At 36.9% G+C, this 21,583-nt stretch overlaps 1 protein-coding gene across 1 annotated transcript in view; it reads left to right on the forward strand.

Moving 5' to 3' along the window:
* Window positions 1–1,074: 1,074 nt before the first annotated feature.
* LOC110515346 overlaps window positions 1,075–21,583 on the forward strand; it is a 98,483-nt gene continuing 77,974 nt past the window's right edge. The window contains exons 1-3 of the mRNA XM_036989227.1: window positions 1,075–1,087; window positions 1,421–1,696; window positions 1,785–1,841. Coding sequence (XP_036845122.1) covers window positions 1,075–1,087; window positions 1,421–1,696; window positions 1,785–1,841 — 346 coding nt within the window. The remainder of the gene's footprint in view (window positions 1,088–1,420; window positions 1,697–1,784; window positions 1,842–21,583) is intronic.

Consider the following 21,583-nt stretch of genomic DNA (forward strand, 5'->3'; position numbering starts at 1 on the left):
TGATCCAAAACATAAAGCAAAATCTACAATGGAATGGTTCAAAAATAAACATATCCAGGTGTTAGAATGGCCAAGTCAAAGTTCAGACCTGAATCCAATCGAGAATCTGTGGAAAGAACTGAAAACTGCTGTTCACAAATGCTCTCCATCCAACCTCACTGAGCTCGAGCTGTTTTGCAAGGAGGAATGGGAAAAAATTTCAGTCTCTCGATGTGCAAAACTGATCGAGACATACCCCAAGCGACTTACAGCTGTAATCGCAGCAAAAGGTGGCGCTACAAAGTATTAACTTAAGGGGCTGAATAATTTTGCACGCCCAATTTTTCAGTTTTTGATTTGTTAAAAAAGTTTGAAATATCCAATAAATGTCGTTCCACTTCATGATTGTGTCCCACTTGTTGTTGATTCTTCACAAAAAATACAGTTTTATATCTTTATGTTTGAAGCCTGAAATGTGGCAAAAGGTCGCAAAGTTCAAGGGGGCCGAATACTTTCGCAAGGCACTGTATGATGTTTATATATGATATACAGCTAGAGCTGTGATCCTGGAGAGACCTGTTTATATATGATGTTTATATATTATATACAGCTGGAGCTGTGATCCTGGAGAGACCTGTTTATATATTATAATCAGCTGGAGCTGTGATCCTGGAGAGACCTGTTTACATATGATGTTTATATATTATATACAGCTGGAGCTGTGATCCTGGAGAGACCTGTTTATATATTATATACAGCTGGAGCTGTGATCCTGGAGAGACATGTTTATATATGTTTATATATTATATACAGATGGAGCTGTGATCCTGGAGAGCCCTGTTTATATATGTTTATATATTATATACAGATGGAGCTGTGATCCTGGAGAGCCCTGCCCTTCCTGTGACTGAGGGAGATTATGTGACTCTGCGCTGCAGATATCAGGGAACTCCCTCTGACCACACAGCTCATTTCTACAAAGATGGATCCCTGATCAGGACTGAGACTACAGGAGAGATGACCATCCCTGCAGTATCCAAGTCAGATGAAGGACTCTACAAGTGTACCAACTCTGGAGAATCACCAGAGAGCTGGATGACTGTGACAGGTGAGAATATGAGAAACCTTGACATTCCGATTATCTGCTTCTTCTTTACACTGTTAGGAGGTGCTGAAACCTGCATTATAAACTGGGTGGTTCTTCTTTACACTGTTAAGAGGTGCTGAAACCTGCATTATAAACTGGGTGGTTCTTCTTTACACTGTTAAGAGGTGCTGAAACCTGCATTGTAAACTGGGGGGTTCCAGGTTCATCATGAGTGAGACATTACTTAATAGTTCTTATAATCTCTGATTGATCAATAGAAGTTATTCATACTGTGTGTCTAAGATCAGATCAGTTTCTAACTATGTATTCTAACTGTTTCCTGTGTTTTTCAAGCTAGGGGATCTACCACCCCCCTCACACCCCACCCATCCTCCTCTCCTCCCTCCCCCCACCCCTCCTCTCCCCCCTCCCCCCTCTCTACCTCCCCCCTCACCCCCTCTCTCCTCCTCCCTCTGTCTGTCTCTGGGTTGGTGGCTGCCCTCTCCATCTCTCTGATCATTCTACTGGTCCTGATCTGCAAGAGGAACAAAGATGTAGCAGCTGAACCCAGAGATGTTACGTATGCTGACGTTAGAATCATACAGGAACCACAACCCAGGAGAAGGAGAGGTACACACACACACACACACGCACACACACAAAAACACACACAGTACAATGTCTTTATGTCTTCAACCCGTTGTCTCGTCTCCTCCAGAGAAGTCTCCAGGAGCTGATCCACTCTACTCTGCAGTGAAGACCTCCAACACCACAGGTACTGTCGTACTGTATAACACTATAACACCACAGGTACTGTAATACTGTATAACACTATAACACCACAGGTATTGTAATACTGTATAACACTATAACACCACAGGTACTGTAATACCGTATAACACCACAGGTACTGTAGTACTGTAATACCGTATAACACCACAGGTACTGTAATACTGTATAACACCACAGGTACTGTAGTACTGTATAACACTAACACCACAGGTACTGTAATACTGTATAGCACTACAACACCACAGGTACTGTAATACAGTATAACACTATAACACCACAGGTACTGTAATACTGTATAACACTATAACACCATAGGTACTGTAATACTGTATAACACTATAACACCACAGATACTGTAATACCGTAACAATATAACACCACAGTTGCTGTAATACTGTATAACACTATAACACCACAGGTACTGTAATACTGTATAACACTATAACACCACAGGTACTGTAATAAGGTATAACACGATAACACCACAGGTACTGTAATACTGTATACCACTAACACCACAGGTACTGTAATACTGTATACCACTATAACACCACAGGTACTGAAAAAATGTATAACACAATAACACCACAGGTACTGTAATACTGTATAACACCACAGGTACTGTAATACTGTATACCACTATAACACCACAGGTACTGTAAAACTGTATAACACGATAACACCACAGGTACTGTAATACTATATAACACTATAACACCACAGGTACTGTAACACTGTATAATACTATAACACCACAGGTACTGTAGTACTGTGTAACACTAACACCACAGGTACTGTAATACTGTATAACATTAACACGACAGGTACTGTAATACTGTATTACCCTATAACACCACAGGTACTGTAATACTGTAACAATATAACACCACAGGTGCTGTAATACTGTATAACACTAAAACACCACAGGTACTGTAATACTGTATAACACTATAACACCACAGGTACTGTAGTACTGTATAACACCACAGGTACTGTAGTACTGTATAACACGAACACCACAGGTAATGTAATACTGTATAACACTATAACACCACAGGTACTGTAATACCGTATAACACCACAGGTACTGTAATACTGTATAACACCACAGGTACTGTAATACTGTGTAACGCTAACACCACAGGTACTGTAGTACTGTATAACACTAACACCACCGGTACTGTAATACTGTATAACACTATAACACCACAGGTACTGTAGTACTGTATAACACTAACACCACAGGTACTGTAATACTGTATAACGCTATAACACCACAGGTACTGTAATACTGTATAACACTATAACACCACAGGTACTGTAGAACTGTATAACACTAACACCACAGGTACTGTAATACTGTATAACACTATAACACCACAGGTACTGTAATACCGTATAACACCACAGGTACTGTAGTACTGTGTAACGCTAACACCACAGGTACTGTAATACTGTATAACACTATAACACCACAGGTACTGTAATACCGTATAACACCACAGGTACTGTAGTACTGTAATACCGTATAACACCACAGGTACTGTAATACTGTATAACACTAACACCACAGGTACTGTAATACTGTATAACACTAACACCACAGGTACTGTAATACTGTATAACACTAACACCACAGGTACTGTAATACTGTATAACACTATAACAACACAGGTACTGCAATACCGTATAACACCACAGGTACTGTAATACTGTATTACACTATAACACCACAGGTACTGTAATACTCTATCACTATAACACCAAAGGTACTGTAATACTGTATAACACTAGAACACCACAGGTACTGTAATACTGTATAACACTAGAACACCACAGGTACTGTAATACTCTTTCACTATAACACCAAAGGTACTGTAATACTGTATAACACTATAACACCACAGGTACTGTAATACTGTATAACACTAACACCACAGGTACTGTAATACTGTATAACACTAACACCACAGGTACTGTAATACTGTATAACACTATAACACCACAGGTACTGCAATACCGTATAACACCACAGGTACTGTAATACTGTATTCCACTATAACACCACAGGTACTGTAATACTGTATAACACGATTACACCACAGGTACTGTAATACTGCATAGCACTATAACATAACATGTACTGTAATACTGTATAACACTAACACCACAGGTACTGTAATACTGTATAACACTATAACACCACAGGTACTGTAATCCTTTATAACACTATAAAACCACAGGTAATGTAATACCGTATAACACCACAGGTACTGTAATACTGTATAACACTAACACCACAGGTACTGTAATACTGTATTACACTATAACACCACAGGTACTGTAATACTGTATAACACTAACACCACAGGTACTGTAATACTGTATAACACTAACACCACAGGTACTGTAATACTGTATAACACTAACACCACAGGTACTGTACTACTGTATAACACTAACACCACAGGTACTGTAATACTGTATAACACTATAACACCACAGGTACTGTAATACTGTATAACACTATAACACCACAGGTAATGTAATACCGTATAACACCACAGGTACTGTAATACTGTATAACACTAACACCACAGGTACTGTAATACTGTATTACACTATAACACCACAGGTACTGTAATACTCTATAACACTATAACACCACAGGTACTGTAATACTGTATAACACTAACACCACAGGTACTGTAATACTGTATAACACTATAACACCACAGGTACTGTAATACTGTATAACACTATAACACCACAGGTACTGTAGTACTGTATAACACTAACACCACAGGTACTGTAATACTGTATAACACTATAACACCACAGGTACTGTAATACCGTATAACACCACAGGTACTGTAGTACTGTAATACCGTATAACACCACAGGTACTGTAATACTGTATAACACTAACACCACAGGTACTGTAATACTGTATAACACTATAACACCACAGGTACTGCAATACCGTATAACACTATAACACCACAGGTATTGTAATACTGTATAACACTATAACACCACAGGTTCCTGCAATACCGTATAACACCACAGGTACTGTAATACTGTATAACACTATAACACCACAGGTACTGTAATACTGTATAACAATATAACACCACAGGTACTGTAATACTGTATACCACTATAACACCACAGGTACTGTAATACTGTATATTTATATAACACCACAGGTACTGTAGTACTGTATAACACTAACACCAAAGGTACTGTAATACTGTAATACCGTATAACACCACACGTACTGTAATACTGTATAACACTAACACCACAGGTACTGTAATACTGTATAACACTAACACCACAGGTACTGTAATACTGTATTACACTATAACACCACAGGTACTGTAAAACTGTATAACACTAACACCACAGGTACTGTAATACCGTATAACACCACAGGTACTGTAGTACTGTATAACACTATAACACCACAGGTACTGTAATATTGTATAACACTATAGCACCACAGGTACTGTAATACTGTATAACACTATAACACCACATGTACTTTAATACTGTATAACACCACAGGTACTGTAATACTGTATACCACTATAACACCACAGGTACTGTAAAACTGTATAACACTTTAACACCACAGGTACTGTAATACTGTATAACACGATAACACCTCAGGTACTGTAATACTGTATAACACTATAACACCACAGGTACTGTAGTACTGTGTAACACTATAATACCACAGGTACTGTAATACTGTATAACACTATAACACCACAGGTACTGTAATACACTAACACCACAGGTACTGTAATACTGTATAACACTATAACACCACAGGTACTGTAATACTGTATAACACTATAACACCACAGGTACTGTAATACTGTATAACACTATAACACCACAGGTACTGTAATACTGTATAACACTATAACACCACAGGTACTGTAATACCGTATAACACCAAAGGTACTGTAGTACTGTAATACCGTATAACACCACAGGTACTGTAATACTGTATAACACTAACACCACAGGTACTGTAATACTGTATAACACTATAACACCACAGGTACTGTAATACTGTATAACACTATAACACCACATGTACTGTAATACTGTATAACACTATAACACCACAGGTACTGTAATACTGCATAGCACTATAACACCACAGGTACTGTAATTCTGTATAACACTATAACACCACAGGTACTGTAATACTGTATAACACTATAACACCACAGGTACTGTAATGCCGTATAACACCACAGGTACTGTAATACTGTATAACACTAACACCACAGGTACTGTAATACTGTATAACACTATAACACCACAGGTACTGTAATACTGTATAACACTATAACACCACAGGTACTGTAATACCGTATAACACCACAGGTACTGTAGTACTGTAATACCGTATAACACCACAGGTACTGTAGTACTGTAATACTGTATAATACCACAGGTACTGTAATACTGTATAACACTAACACCACAGGTACTGTAATACTGTATAACACGAACACCACAGGTACTGTAATACTGTATAACACTATAACACCACAGGTACTGTAGTACTGTGTAACACTAACACCACAGATACTGTAGTACTGTATAACACTAACACCACAGGTACTTTAATACTGTATAACACTATAACACCACAGGTACTGTAATACCGTATAAACCCACAGGTACTGTAGTACTGTAATACCGTATAACACCACAGGTACTGTAATACTGTATAACACTAACACCACAGGTACTGTAATACTGTATAACACTATAACACCACAGGTACTGCAATACCGTATAACACCACAGGTACTGTAATACTGTATTACACTATAACACCACAGGTACTGTAATACTCTATCACTATAACACCAAAGGTACTGTAATACTGTATAACACTATAACACCACAGGTACTGTAATACTGTATAACACTAACACCACAGGTACTGTAATACTGTATAACACTATAACACCACAGGTACTGTAATACTGTATAACACTAACACCACAGGTACTGTAATACTGTATAACACTAACACCACAGGTACTGTAATACTGTATAACACTATAACACCACAGGTACAGTAATACTGTATAATAATATAACACCACAGGTACTGTAATACTATATAACACTATAACACCACAGGTACTGTAATACTGTATAACACTATAACACCACAGGTACTGTAATACTGTATAACACTATAACACCACAGGTACTGTAATACCGTATAACACCAAAGGTACTGTAGTACTGTAATACCGTATAACACCACAGGTACTGTAATACTGTATAACACTAACACCACAGGTACTGTAATACTGTATAACACTATAACACCACAGGTACTGTAATACTGTATAACACTATAACACCACAGGTACTGTAATACACTAACACCACAGGTACTGTAATACTGTATAACACTATAACACCACAGGTACTGTAATACTGTATAACACTATAACACCACAGGTACTGTAATACTGTATAACACTATAACACCACAGGTACTGTAATACTGTATAACACTATAACACCACAGGTACTGTAATACCGTATAACACCAAAGGTACTGTAGTACTGTAATACCGTATAACACCACAGGTACTGTAATACTGTATAACACTAACACCACAGGTACTGTAATACTGTATAACACTATAACACCACAGGTACTGTAATACTGTATAACACTATAACACCACATGTACTGTAATACTGTATAACACTATAACACCACAGGTACTGTAATACTGCATAGCACTATAACACCACAGGTACTGTAATTCTGTATAACACTATAACACCACAGGTACTGTAATACTGTATAACACTATAACACCACAGGTACTGTAATGCCGTATAACACCACAGGTACTGTAATACTGTATAACACTAACACCACAGGTACTGTAATACTGTATAACACTATAACACCACAGGTACTGTAATACTGTATAACACTATAACACCACAGGTACTGTAATACCGTATAACACCACAGGTACTGTAGTACTGTAATACCGTATAACACCACAGGTACTGTAGTACTGTAATACTGTATAATACCACAGGTACTGTAATACTGTATAACACTAACACCACAGGTACTGTAATACTGTATAACACGAACACCACAGGTACTGTAATACTGTATAACACTATAACACCACAGGTACTGTAGTACTGTGTAACACTAACACCACAGGTACTGTAATACTGTATAACACTATAACACCACAGGTACTGTAATACCGTATAAACCCACAGGTACTGTAGTACTGTAATACCGTATAACACCACAGGTACTGTAATACTGTATAACACTAACACCACAGGTACTGTAATACTGTATAACACTATAACACCACAGGTACTGCAATACCGTATAACACCACAGGTACTGTAATACTGTATTACACTATAACACCACAGGTACTGTAATACTCTATCACTATAACACCAAAGGTACTGTAATACTGTATAACACTATAACACCACAGGTACTGTAATACTGTATAACACTAACACCACAGGTACTGTAATACTGTATAACACTATAACACCACAGGTACTGTAATACTGTATAACACTAACACCACAGGTACTGTAATACTGTATAACACTAACACCACAGGTACTGTAATACTGTATAACACTATAACACCACAGGTACAGTAATACTGTATAATAATATAACACCACAGGTACTGTAATACTGTATAACACTAACACCACAGGTACTGTAATACTGTATAACACTATAACACCACAGGTACTGTAATACTGTATAACACTAACACCACAGGTACTGTAATACTGTATAACACTAACACCACAGGTATTGTAATACTGTATAACACTATAACACCACAGGTACTGTAATACTGTATAACACTAACACCACAGGTACTGTAATACTGAATACCACTAACACCACAGGTACTGTAATACTGTATAACACTATAACAACCACAGGTACTGTAGTACTGTATAACACTAACACCACAGGTACTGTAATACTGTATAACACTATAACACCACAGGTACTGTAATACTGTATAACACTAACACCACAGGTACTGTAATACTGTATAACACTAACACCACAGGTACTGTACTACTGTATAACACTAACACCACAGGTACTGTAATACTGTATAACACTATAACACCACAGGTACTGTAATACTGTATAACACTATAACACCACAGGTAATGTAATACCGTATAACACCACAGGTACTGTAATACTGTATAACACTAACACCACAGATACTGTAATACTGTATTACACTATAACACCACAGGTACTGTAATACTGTATAACACTAACACCACAGGTACTGTAATACCGTATAACACCACAGGTACTGTAGTACTGTATAACACTATAACACCACAGGTACTGTAATACCGTATTACACTATAGCACCACAGGTACTGTAATACTGTTAGTGTTACACCTCAGGTACTGTAATACTGTATAACACTAACACCACAGGTACTGTAATACTGTATAACACGATAACACCACAGTTACTGTAATACTTTATAACACTAACACCACAGGTACTGTAGTACTGTGTAACACTATAACACCACAGGTACTGTAATACTGTATAACACTATAACACCACAGGTACTGTAGAACTGTATAACACTAACACCACAGGTACTGTAATACTGTATAACACTATAACACCACAGGTACTGTAATACCGTATAACACCACAGGTACTGTAATACTGTATAACACGAACACCACAGGTACTGTAGTACTGTGTAACGCTAACACCACAGGTACTGTAGTACTGTATAACACTATAACACCACAGGTACTATAATACTGTATAACACTAACACCACCGGTACTGTAATACTGTATAACACTATAACACCACAGGTACTGTAGTACTGTATAACACTATAACACCACAGGTACTGTAGTACTGTATAACACTAACACCACAGGTACTGTAATACTGTATAACACTATAACACCACAGGTACTGTAATACTGTATAACATTATAACACCACAGGTACTGTAGAACTGTATAACACTAACACCACAGGTACTGTAATACTGTATAACACTATAACACCACAGGTACTGTAATAACGTATAACACCACAGGTACTGTAGTACTGTGTAACGCTAACACCACAGGTACTGTAATACTGTATAACACTATAACACCACAGGTACTGTAATACCGTATAACACCACAGGTACTGTAGTACTGTAATAACGTATAACACCACAGGTACTGTAATACTGTATAACTCTAACACCACAGGTACTGTAATACTGTATAACACTAACACCACAGGTACTGTAATACTGTATAACACTAACACCACAGGTACTGTAATACTGTATAACACTATAACAACACAGGTACTGCAATACCGTATAACACCACAGGTACTGTAATACTGTATAACACTATAACACCACAGGTACTGTAATACTGTATAACACTAACACCACAGGTACTGTAATACTGTATAACACTAGAACACCACAGGTACTGTAATACTCTTTCACTATAACACCAAAGGTACTGTAATACTGTATAACACTATAACACCACAGGTACTGTAATACTGTATAACACTAACACCACAGGTACTGTAATACTGTATAACACTAGAACACCACAGGTACTGTAATACTCTTTCACTATAACACCAAAGGTACTGTAATACTGTATAACACTATAACACCACAGGTACTGTAATACTGTATAACACTAACACCACAGGTACTGTAATACTGTATAACACTAACACCACAGGTACTGTAATACTGTATAACACTATAACACCACAGGTACTGCAATACCGTATAACACCACAGGTACTGTAATACTGTATACCACTATAACACCACAGGTACTGTAATACTGTATAACACTAACACCACAGGTACTGTAATACTGTATAACACTATAACACCACAGGTACTGTAATCCTTTATAACACTATAAAACCACAGGTAATGTAATACCGTATAACACCACAGGTACTGTAATACTGTATAACACTAACACCACAGGTACTGTAATACTGTATTACACTATAACACCACAGGTACTGTAATACTCTATAACACTATAACACCACAGGTACTGTAATACTGTATAAAACTAACACCACAGGTACTGTAATACCGTATAACACCACAGGTACTGTAGCACTGTATAACACTATAACACCATAAGTACTGTAATACCGTATTACACTATAGCACCACAGGTACTGTAATACTGTTAGTGTTACACCTCAGATACTGTAATACTGTATAACACTATAACACCACAGGTACTGTAATACTGCATAACATAATAACACCACAGGTACTGTAATACTGTATACCACTATAACACCACAGGTACTGTAATACTGTATAACACTAACACCACAGGTACTGTAATACTGTATAACACTATAACACCACAGGTACTGTAGTACTGTATAACACTAACACCACAGGTACTGTAATACTGTATAACACTATAACACCACAGGTACTGTAATACCGTATAACACCACAGGTACTGTAGTACTGTAATACCGTATAACACCACAGGTACTGTAATACTGTATAACACTAACTCCACAGGTACTGTAATACTGTATAACACTAACACCACAGGTACTGTAATACTGTATAACACTAACACCACAGGTACTGTAATACTGTATAACACTATAACACCACAGGTACTGCAATACCGTATAACACCACAGGTACTGTAATACTGTATAACACTATAACACCACAGGTACTGTAATACTGCATAGCACTATAACACCACAGGTACTGTAATACTGTATAACACTATAACACCACAGGTACTGTAATACTGTATAACACTAACACCAAAGGAACTGTAATACTGTATAACACTATAACACCACAGGTACTGTAATGCCGTATAACACGAACACCACAGGTACTGTAATACTGTATAACACTATAACACCACAGGTACTGTAGTACTGTGTAACACTAACACCACAGATACTGTAGTACTGTATAACACTAACACCACAGGTACTGTAATACTGTATAACACTATAACACCACAGGTACTGTAATACCGTATAAACCCACAGGTACTGTAGTACTGTAATACCGTATAACACCACAGGTACTGTAATACTGTATAACACTAACACCACAGGTACTGTAATACTGTATAACACTATAACACCACAGGTACTGCAATACCGTATAACACCACAGGTACTGTAATACTGTATTACACTATAACACCACAGGTACTGTAATACTCTATCACTATAACACCAAAGGTACTGTAATACTGTATAACACTATAACACCACAGGTACTGTAATACTGTATAACACTAACACCACAGGTACTGTAATACTGTATAACACTATAACACCACAGGTACTGTAATACTGTATAACACTAACACCACAGGTACTGTAATACTGTATAACACTAACACCACAGGTACTGTAATACTGTATAACACTATAACACCACAGGTACAGTAATACTGTATAATAATATAACACCACAGGTACTGTAATACTGAATACCACTAACACCACAGGTACTGTAATACTGTATAACACTATAACACCACAGGTACTGTAGTACTGTATAACACTAACACCACAGGTACTGTAATACTGTATAACACTATAACACCACAGGTACTGTAATACCGTATAACACCACAGGTACTTTAGTACTGTAATACCGTATAACACCACAGGTACTGTAATACTGTGTAACACTAACACCACAGGTACTGTAATACTGTATAACACTAACACCACAGGTACTGTAATACTGTATAACACTATAACACCACAGGTACTGTAATACTGTATAACACTATAACACCACAGGTAATGTAATACCGTATAACACCACAGGTACTGTAATACTGTATAACACTAACACCACAGATACTGTAATACTGTATTACACTATAACACCACAGGTACTGTAATACTCTATAACACTATAACACCACAGGTACTGTAATACTGTATAACACTAACACCACAGGTACTGTAATACCGTATAACACCACAGGTACTGTAGTACTGTATAACACTATAACACCACAGGTACTGTAATACCGTATTACACTATAGCACCACAGGTACTGTAATACTGTTAGTGTTACACCTCAGGTACTGTAATACTGTATAACACTAACACCACAGGTACTGTAATACTGTATAACACGATAACACCACAGTTACTGTAATACTTTATAACACTAACACCACAGGTACTGTAGTACTGTGTAACACTATAACACCACAGGTACTGTAATACTGTATAACACTATAACACCACAGGTACTGTAGAACTGTATAACACTAACACCACAGGTACTGTAATACTGTATAACACTATAACACCACAGGTACTGTAATACCGTATAACACCACAGGTACTGTAGTACTGTGTAACGCTAACACCACAGGTACTGTAGTACTGTATAACACTAACACCACCGGTACTGTAATACTGTATAACACTATAACACCACAGGTACTGTAGTACTGTATAACACTAAAACCACAGGTACTGTAATACTGTATAACACTAACACCACAGGTACTGTACTACTGTATAACACTAACACCACAGGTACTGTAATACTGTATAACACTATAACACCACAGGTACTGTAATACTGTATAACACTATAACACCACAGGTAATGTAATACCGTATAACACCACAGGTACTGTAATACTGTATAACACTAACACCACAGATACTGTAATACTGTATTACACTATAACACCACAGGTACTGTAATACTCTATAACACTATAACACCACAGGTACTGTAATACTGTATAACACTAACACCACAGGTACTGTAATACCGTATAACACCACAGGTACTGTAGTACTGTATAACACTATAACACCACAGGTACTGTAATACCGTATTACACTATAGCACCACAGGTACTGTAATACTGTTAGTGTTACACCTCAGGTACTGTAATACTGTATAACACTAACACCACAGGTACTGTAATACTGTATAACACGATAACACCACAGTTACTGTAATACTTTATAACACTAACACCACAGGTACTGTAGTACTGTGTAACACTATAACACCACAGGTACTGTAATACTGTATAACACTATAACACCACAGGTACTGTAGAACTGTATAACACTAACACCACAGGTACTGTAATACTGTATAACACTATAACACCACAGGTACTGTAATACCGTATAACACCACAGGTACTGTAGTACTGTATAACACTAACACCACCGGTACTGTAATACTGTATAACACTATAACACCACAGGTACTGTAGTACTGTATAACACTAACACCACAGGTACTGTAATACTGTATAACACTATAACACCACAGGTACTGTAATACTGTATAACATTATAACACCACAGGTACTGTAGAACTGTATAACACTAACACCACAGGTACTGTAATACTGTATAACACTATAACACCACAGGTACTGTAATAACGTATAACACCACAGGTACTGTAGTACTGTGTAACGCTAACACCACAGGTACTGTAATACTGTATAACACTATAACACCACAGGTACTGTAATACCGTATAACACCACAGGTACTGTAGTACTGTAATAACGTATAACACCACAGGTACTGTAATACTGTATAACTCTAACACCACAGGTACTGTAATACTGTATAACACTAACACCACAGGTACTGTAATACTGTATAACACTAACACCACAGGTACTGTAATACTGTATAACACTATAACAACACAGGTACTGCAATACCGTATAACACCACAGGTACTGTAATACTGTATTACACTATAACACCACAGGTACTGTAATACTCTATCACTATAACACCAAAGGTACTGTAATACTGTATAACACTAGAACACCACAGGTACTGTAATACTGTATAACACTAGAACACCACAGGTACTGTAATACTCTTTCACTATAACACCAAAGGTACTGTAATACTGTATAACACTATAACACCACAGGTACTGTAATACTGTATAACACTAACACCACAGGTACTGTAATACTGTATAACACTAGAACACCACAGGTACTGTAATACTCTTTCACTATAACACCAAAGGTACTGTAATACTGTATAACACTATAACACCACAGGTACTGTAATACTGTATAACACTAACACCACAGGTACTGTAATACTGTATAACACTAACACCACAGGTACTGTAATACTGTATAACACTATAACACCACAGGTACTGCAATACCGTATAACACCACAGGTACTGTAATACTGTATACCACTATAACACCACAGGTACTGTAATACTGTATAACACTAACACCACAGGTACTGTAATACTGTATAACACTATAACACCACAGGTACTGTAATCCTTTATAACACTATAAAACCACAGGTAATGTAATACCGTATAACACCACAGGTACTGTAATACTGTATAACACTAACACCACAGGTACTGTAATACTGTATTACACTATAACACCACAGGTACTGTAATACTCTATAACACTATAACACCACAGGTACTGTAATACCGTATAACACCACAGGTACTGTAGCACTGTATAACACTATAACACCATAAGTACTGTAATACCGTATTACACTATAGCACCACAGGTACTGTAATACTGTTAGTGTTACACCTCAGATACTGTAATACTGTATAACACTATAACACCACAGGTACTGTAATACTGCATAACATAATAACACCACAGGTACTGTAATACTGTATACCACTATAACACCACAGGTACTGTAATACTGTATAACACTAACACCACAGGTACTGTAATACTGTATAACACTATAACACCACAGGTACTGTAGTACTGTATAACACTAACACCACAGGTACTGTAATACTGTATAACACTATAACACCACAGGTACTGTAATACCGTATAACACCACAGGTACTGTAGTACTGTAATACCGTATAACACCACAGGTACTGTAATACTGTATAACACTAACTCCACAGGTACTGTAATACTGTATAACACTAACACCACAGGTACTGTAATACTGTATAACACTAACACCACAGGTACTGTAGTACTGTGTAACACTATAACACCACAGGTACTGTAATACTGTATAACACTATAACACCACAGGTACTGTAGAACTGTATAACACTAACACCACAGGTACTGTAATACTGTATAACACTATAACACCACAGGTACTGTAATACCGTATAACACCACAGGTACTGTAGTACTGTGTAACGCTAACACCACAGGTACTGTAGTACTGTATAACACTAACACCACCGGTACTGTAATACTGTATAACACTATAACACCACAGGTACTGTAGTACTGTATAACACTAAAACCACAGGTACTGTAATACTGTATAACACTAACACCACAGGTACTGTACTACTGTATAACACTAACACCACAGGTACTGTAATACTGTATAACACTATAACACCACAGGTACTGTAATACTGTATAACACTATAACACCACAGGTAATGTAATACCGTATAACACCACAGGTACTGTAATACTGTATAACACTAACACCACAGATACTGTAATACTGTATTACACTATAACACCACAGGTACTGTAATACTCTATAACACTATAACACCACAGGTACTGTAATACTGTATAACACTAACACCACAGGTACTGTAATACCGTATAACACCACAGGTACTGTAGTACTGTATAACACTATAACACCACAGGTACTGTAATACCGTATTACACTATAGCACCACAGGTACTGTAATACTGTTAGTGTTACACCTCAGGTACTGTAATACTGTATAACACTAACACCACAGGTACTGTAATACTGTATAACACGATAACACCACAGTTACTGTAATACTTTATAACACTAACACCACAGGTACTGTAGTACTGTGTAACACTATAACACCACAGGTACTGTAATACTGTATAACACTATAACACCACAGGTACTGTAGAACTGTATAACACTAACACCACAGGTACTGTAATACTGTATAACACTATAACACCACAGGTACTGTAATACCGTATAACACCACAGGTACTGTAGTACTGTATAACACTAACACCACCGGTACTGTAATACTGTATAACACTATAACACCACAGGTACTGTAGTACTGTATAACACTAACACCACAGGTACTGTAATACTGTATAACACTATAACACCACAGGTACTGTAATACTGTATAACATTATAACACCACAGGTACTGTAGAACTGTATAACACTAACACCACAGGTACTGTAATACTGTATAACACTATAACACCACAGGTACTGTAATAACGTATAACACCACAGGTACTGTAGTACTGTGTAACGCTAACACCACAGGTACTGTAATACTGTATAACACTATAACACCACAGGTACTGTAATACCGTATAACACCACAGGTACTGTAGTACTGTAATAACGTATAACACCACAGGTACTGTAATACTGTATAACTCTAACACCACAGGTACTGTAATACTGTATAACACTAACACCACAGGTACTGTAATACTGTATAACACTAACACCACAGGTACTGTAATACTGTATAACACTATAACAACACAGGTACTGCAATACCGTATAACACCACAGGTACTGTAATACTGTATTACACTATAACACCACAGGTACTGTAATACTCTATCACTATAACACCAAAGGTACTGTAATACTGTATAACACTAGAACACCACAGGTACTGTAATACTGTATAACACTAGAACACCACAGGTACTGTAATACTCTTTCACTATAACACCAAAGGTACTGTAATACTGTATAACACTATAACACCACAGGTACTGTAATACTGTATAACACTAACACCACAGGTACTGTAATACTGTATAACACTAGAACACCACAGGTACTGTAATACTCTTTCACTATAACACCAAAGGTACTGTAATACTGTATAACACTATAACACCACAGGTACTGTAATACTGTATAACACTAACACCACAGGTACTGTAATACTGTATAACACTAACACCACAGGTACTGTAATACTGTATAACACTATAACACCACAGGTACTGCAATACCGTATAACACCACAGGTACTGTAATACTGTATACCACTATAACACCACAGGTACTGTAATACTGTATAACACTAACACCACAGGTACTGTAATACTGTATAACACTATAACACCACAGGTACTGTAATCCTTTATAACACTATAAAACCACAGGTAATGTAATACCGTATAACACCACAGGTACTGTAATACTGTATAACACTAACACCACAGGTACTGTAATACTGTATTACACTATAACACCACAGGTACTGTAATACTCTATAACACTATAACACCACAGGTACTGTAATACCGTATAACACCACAGGTACTGTAGCACTGTATAACACTATAACACCATAAGTACTGTAATACCGTATTACACTATAGCACCACAGGTACTGTAATACTGTTAGTGTTACACCTCAGATACTGTAATACTGTATAACACTATAACACCACAGGTACTGTAATACTGCATAACATAATAACACCACAGGTACTGTAATACTGTATACCACTATAACACCACAGGTACTGTAATACTGTATAACACTAACACCACAGGTACTGTAATACTGTATAACACTATAACACCACAGGTACTGTAGTACTGTATAACACTAACACCACAGGTACTGTAATACTGTATAACACTATAACACCACAGGTACTGTAATACCGTATAACACCACAGGTACTGTAGTACTGTAATACCGTATAACACCACAGGTACTGTAATACTGTATAACACTAACTCCACAGGTACTGTAATACTGTATAACACTAACACCACAGGTACTGTAATACTGTATAACACTAACACCACAGGTACTGTAATACTGTATAACACTATAACACCACAGGTACTGCAATACCGTATAACACCACAGGTACTGTAATACTGTATAACACTATAACTCCACAGGTACTGTAATACTGCATAGCACTATAACACCACAGGTACTGTAATACTGTATAACACTATAACACCACAGGTACTGTAATACTGTATAACACTAACACCACAGGTACTGTAATACTGTATAACACTATAACACCACAGGTACTGTAATGCCGTATAACACCACAGGTACTGTAATACTGTGTAACACTAACACCACAGGTACTGTAATACTGTATAACACTATAACACCACAGGTACTGTAATACTGTATAACACTATAACACCACAGGTACTGTAATACCGTATAACACCACAGGTACTGTAGTACTGTAATTCCGTATAACACCACAGGTACTGTAGTACTGTAATACTGTATAACATCACAGGTAGTGTAATACTGTATAACACTAACACCACAGGTACTGTAATACTGTATAACACTATAACACCACAGGTATTGTAATACTGTATAACACTAACACCACAGGTACTGTAATACTGTATAACACTATAACACCACAGGTACTCTAATACTGTATAATACCATAACACCACAGGTACTGTACTACTGTATACAACTATAACACCACAGGTACTGTAATACTGTATAACACTAACACCACAGGTACTGTAATACTGTATAACACGATAACACCACAGTTACTGTAATACTGTATAACACTAACACCACATGTACTCTAGTACTGTGTAACACTATAACACCACAGGTACTGTAATACTGTATAACACTATAACACCACAGGTACTGTAGTACTGTATAACACTAACACCACAGGTACTGTAATACTGTATAACACTATAACACCACAGGTACTGTAATACCGTATAACACCACAGGTACTGTAGTACTGTAATACCGTATAACACCACAGGTACTGTAATACTGTATAACACTAACACCACAGGTACTGTAATACTGTATAACACTAACACCACAGGTACTGTAATACTGTATAACACGAACACCACAGGTACTGTAATACTGTATAACACTATAACACCACAGGTACTTTAGTACTGTGTAACACTAACACCACAGATACTGTAGTACTGTATAACACTAACACCACAGGTACTGTAATACTGTATAACACTATAACACCACAGGTACTGTAATACCGTGTAACACCACATGTACTGTAGTACTGTAATACCGTATAACACCACAGGTACTGTAATACTGTATAACACTAACACCACAGGTACTGTAATACTGTATAACACTATAACACCACAGGTACTGTAATACCGTATAACACTACAGGTACTGTAATACTGTATTACACTATAACACTTCAGGTACTGTAATACTCTATCACTATAACACCAAAGGTACTGTAATACTGTATAACACTATACCACCACAGGTACTGTAATACTGTATAACACTAGAACACCACAGGTACTGTAATACTCTTTCACTATAACACCAAAGGTACTGTAATACTGTATAACACTAACACCACAGGTACTGTAATACAGTATAACACTAACACCACAGATACTGTAATACTGTATAACACTATAACACCACAGGTACTGCAATACCGTATAACACCACAGGTACTGTAATACTGTATAACACTATAACACCACCGGTACTGTAATACTGTATAACACGATTACACCACAAGTACTGTAATACTGCATAGCACTATAACATAACATGTACTGTAATACTGTATAACACTAACACCACAGGTACTGTAATACTGTATAACACTATAACACCACAGGTACTGTAATCCTTTATAACACTATAAAACCACAGGTAATGTAATACCGTATAACACCACAAGTACTGTAATACCGTATTACACTATAGCACCACAGGTACTGTAATACTGTTAGTGTTACACCTCAGGTACTGTAAAACTGTATAACACTATAACACCACAGGTACTGTAATACTGCATAACATTATAACACCACAGGTACTGTAATACTGTATAACACTAACACCACAGGTACTGTAATACTGTATAACACTATAACACCACAGGTACTGTGGTACTGTATAACACTAACACCACAGGTACTGTAATACTGTATAACACTATAACACCACAGGTACTGTAATACCGTATAACACCACAGGTACTCTAGTACTGTAATACCGTATAACACCACAGGTACTGTAATACTGTATAACACTAACTCCACAGGTACTGTAATACTGTATAACATTAACACCATAGGTACTGTAATACTGTATAACACCACAGGTACTGTAATACTGTATAACACTATAACACCACAGGTACTGTAGTACTGTGTAACATTAAAAACCACAGGTACTGTAATACTGTATTACACTATAACACCACAGCTACTGTAATACTCTATAACACTATAACACCAAAGGTACTGTAATACTCTATAACACTATAACACCACAGGTACTGTAATACTGCATAGCACTATAACACCACAGGTACTGTAATACTGTATAACACTATAACACCACATGTACTGCAATACCGTATAACACCACAGGTACTGTAATACTGTATAACACTAACACCACAGGTACTGTAATACTGTATAGCACTATAACACCACAGGTACTGTAATACTGTATAACACTATAACACCAAAGGTACTGTAATACTGTATAACACTAACACCACAGGTACTGTAATACTGTATAACACTAACACCACAGATA

The sequence above is a fragment of the Oncorhynchus mykiss genome, chromosome 9 (assembly GCF_013265735.2).
Source record: "Oncorhynchus mykiss isolate Arlee chromosome 9, USDA_OmykA_1.1, whole genome shotgun sequence".
In the NCBI taxonomy this organism is placed as follows: domain Eukaryota; kingdom Metazoa; phylum Chordata; class Actinopteri; order Salmoniformes; family Salmonidae; genus Oncorhynchus; species Oncorhynchus mykiss.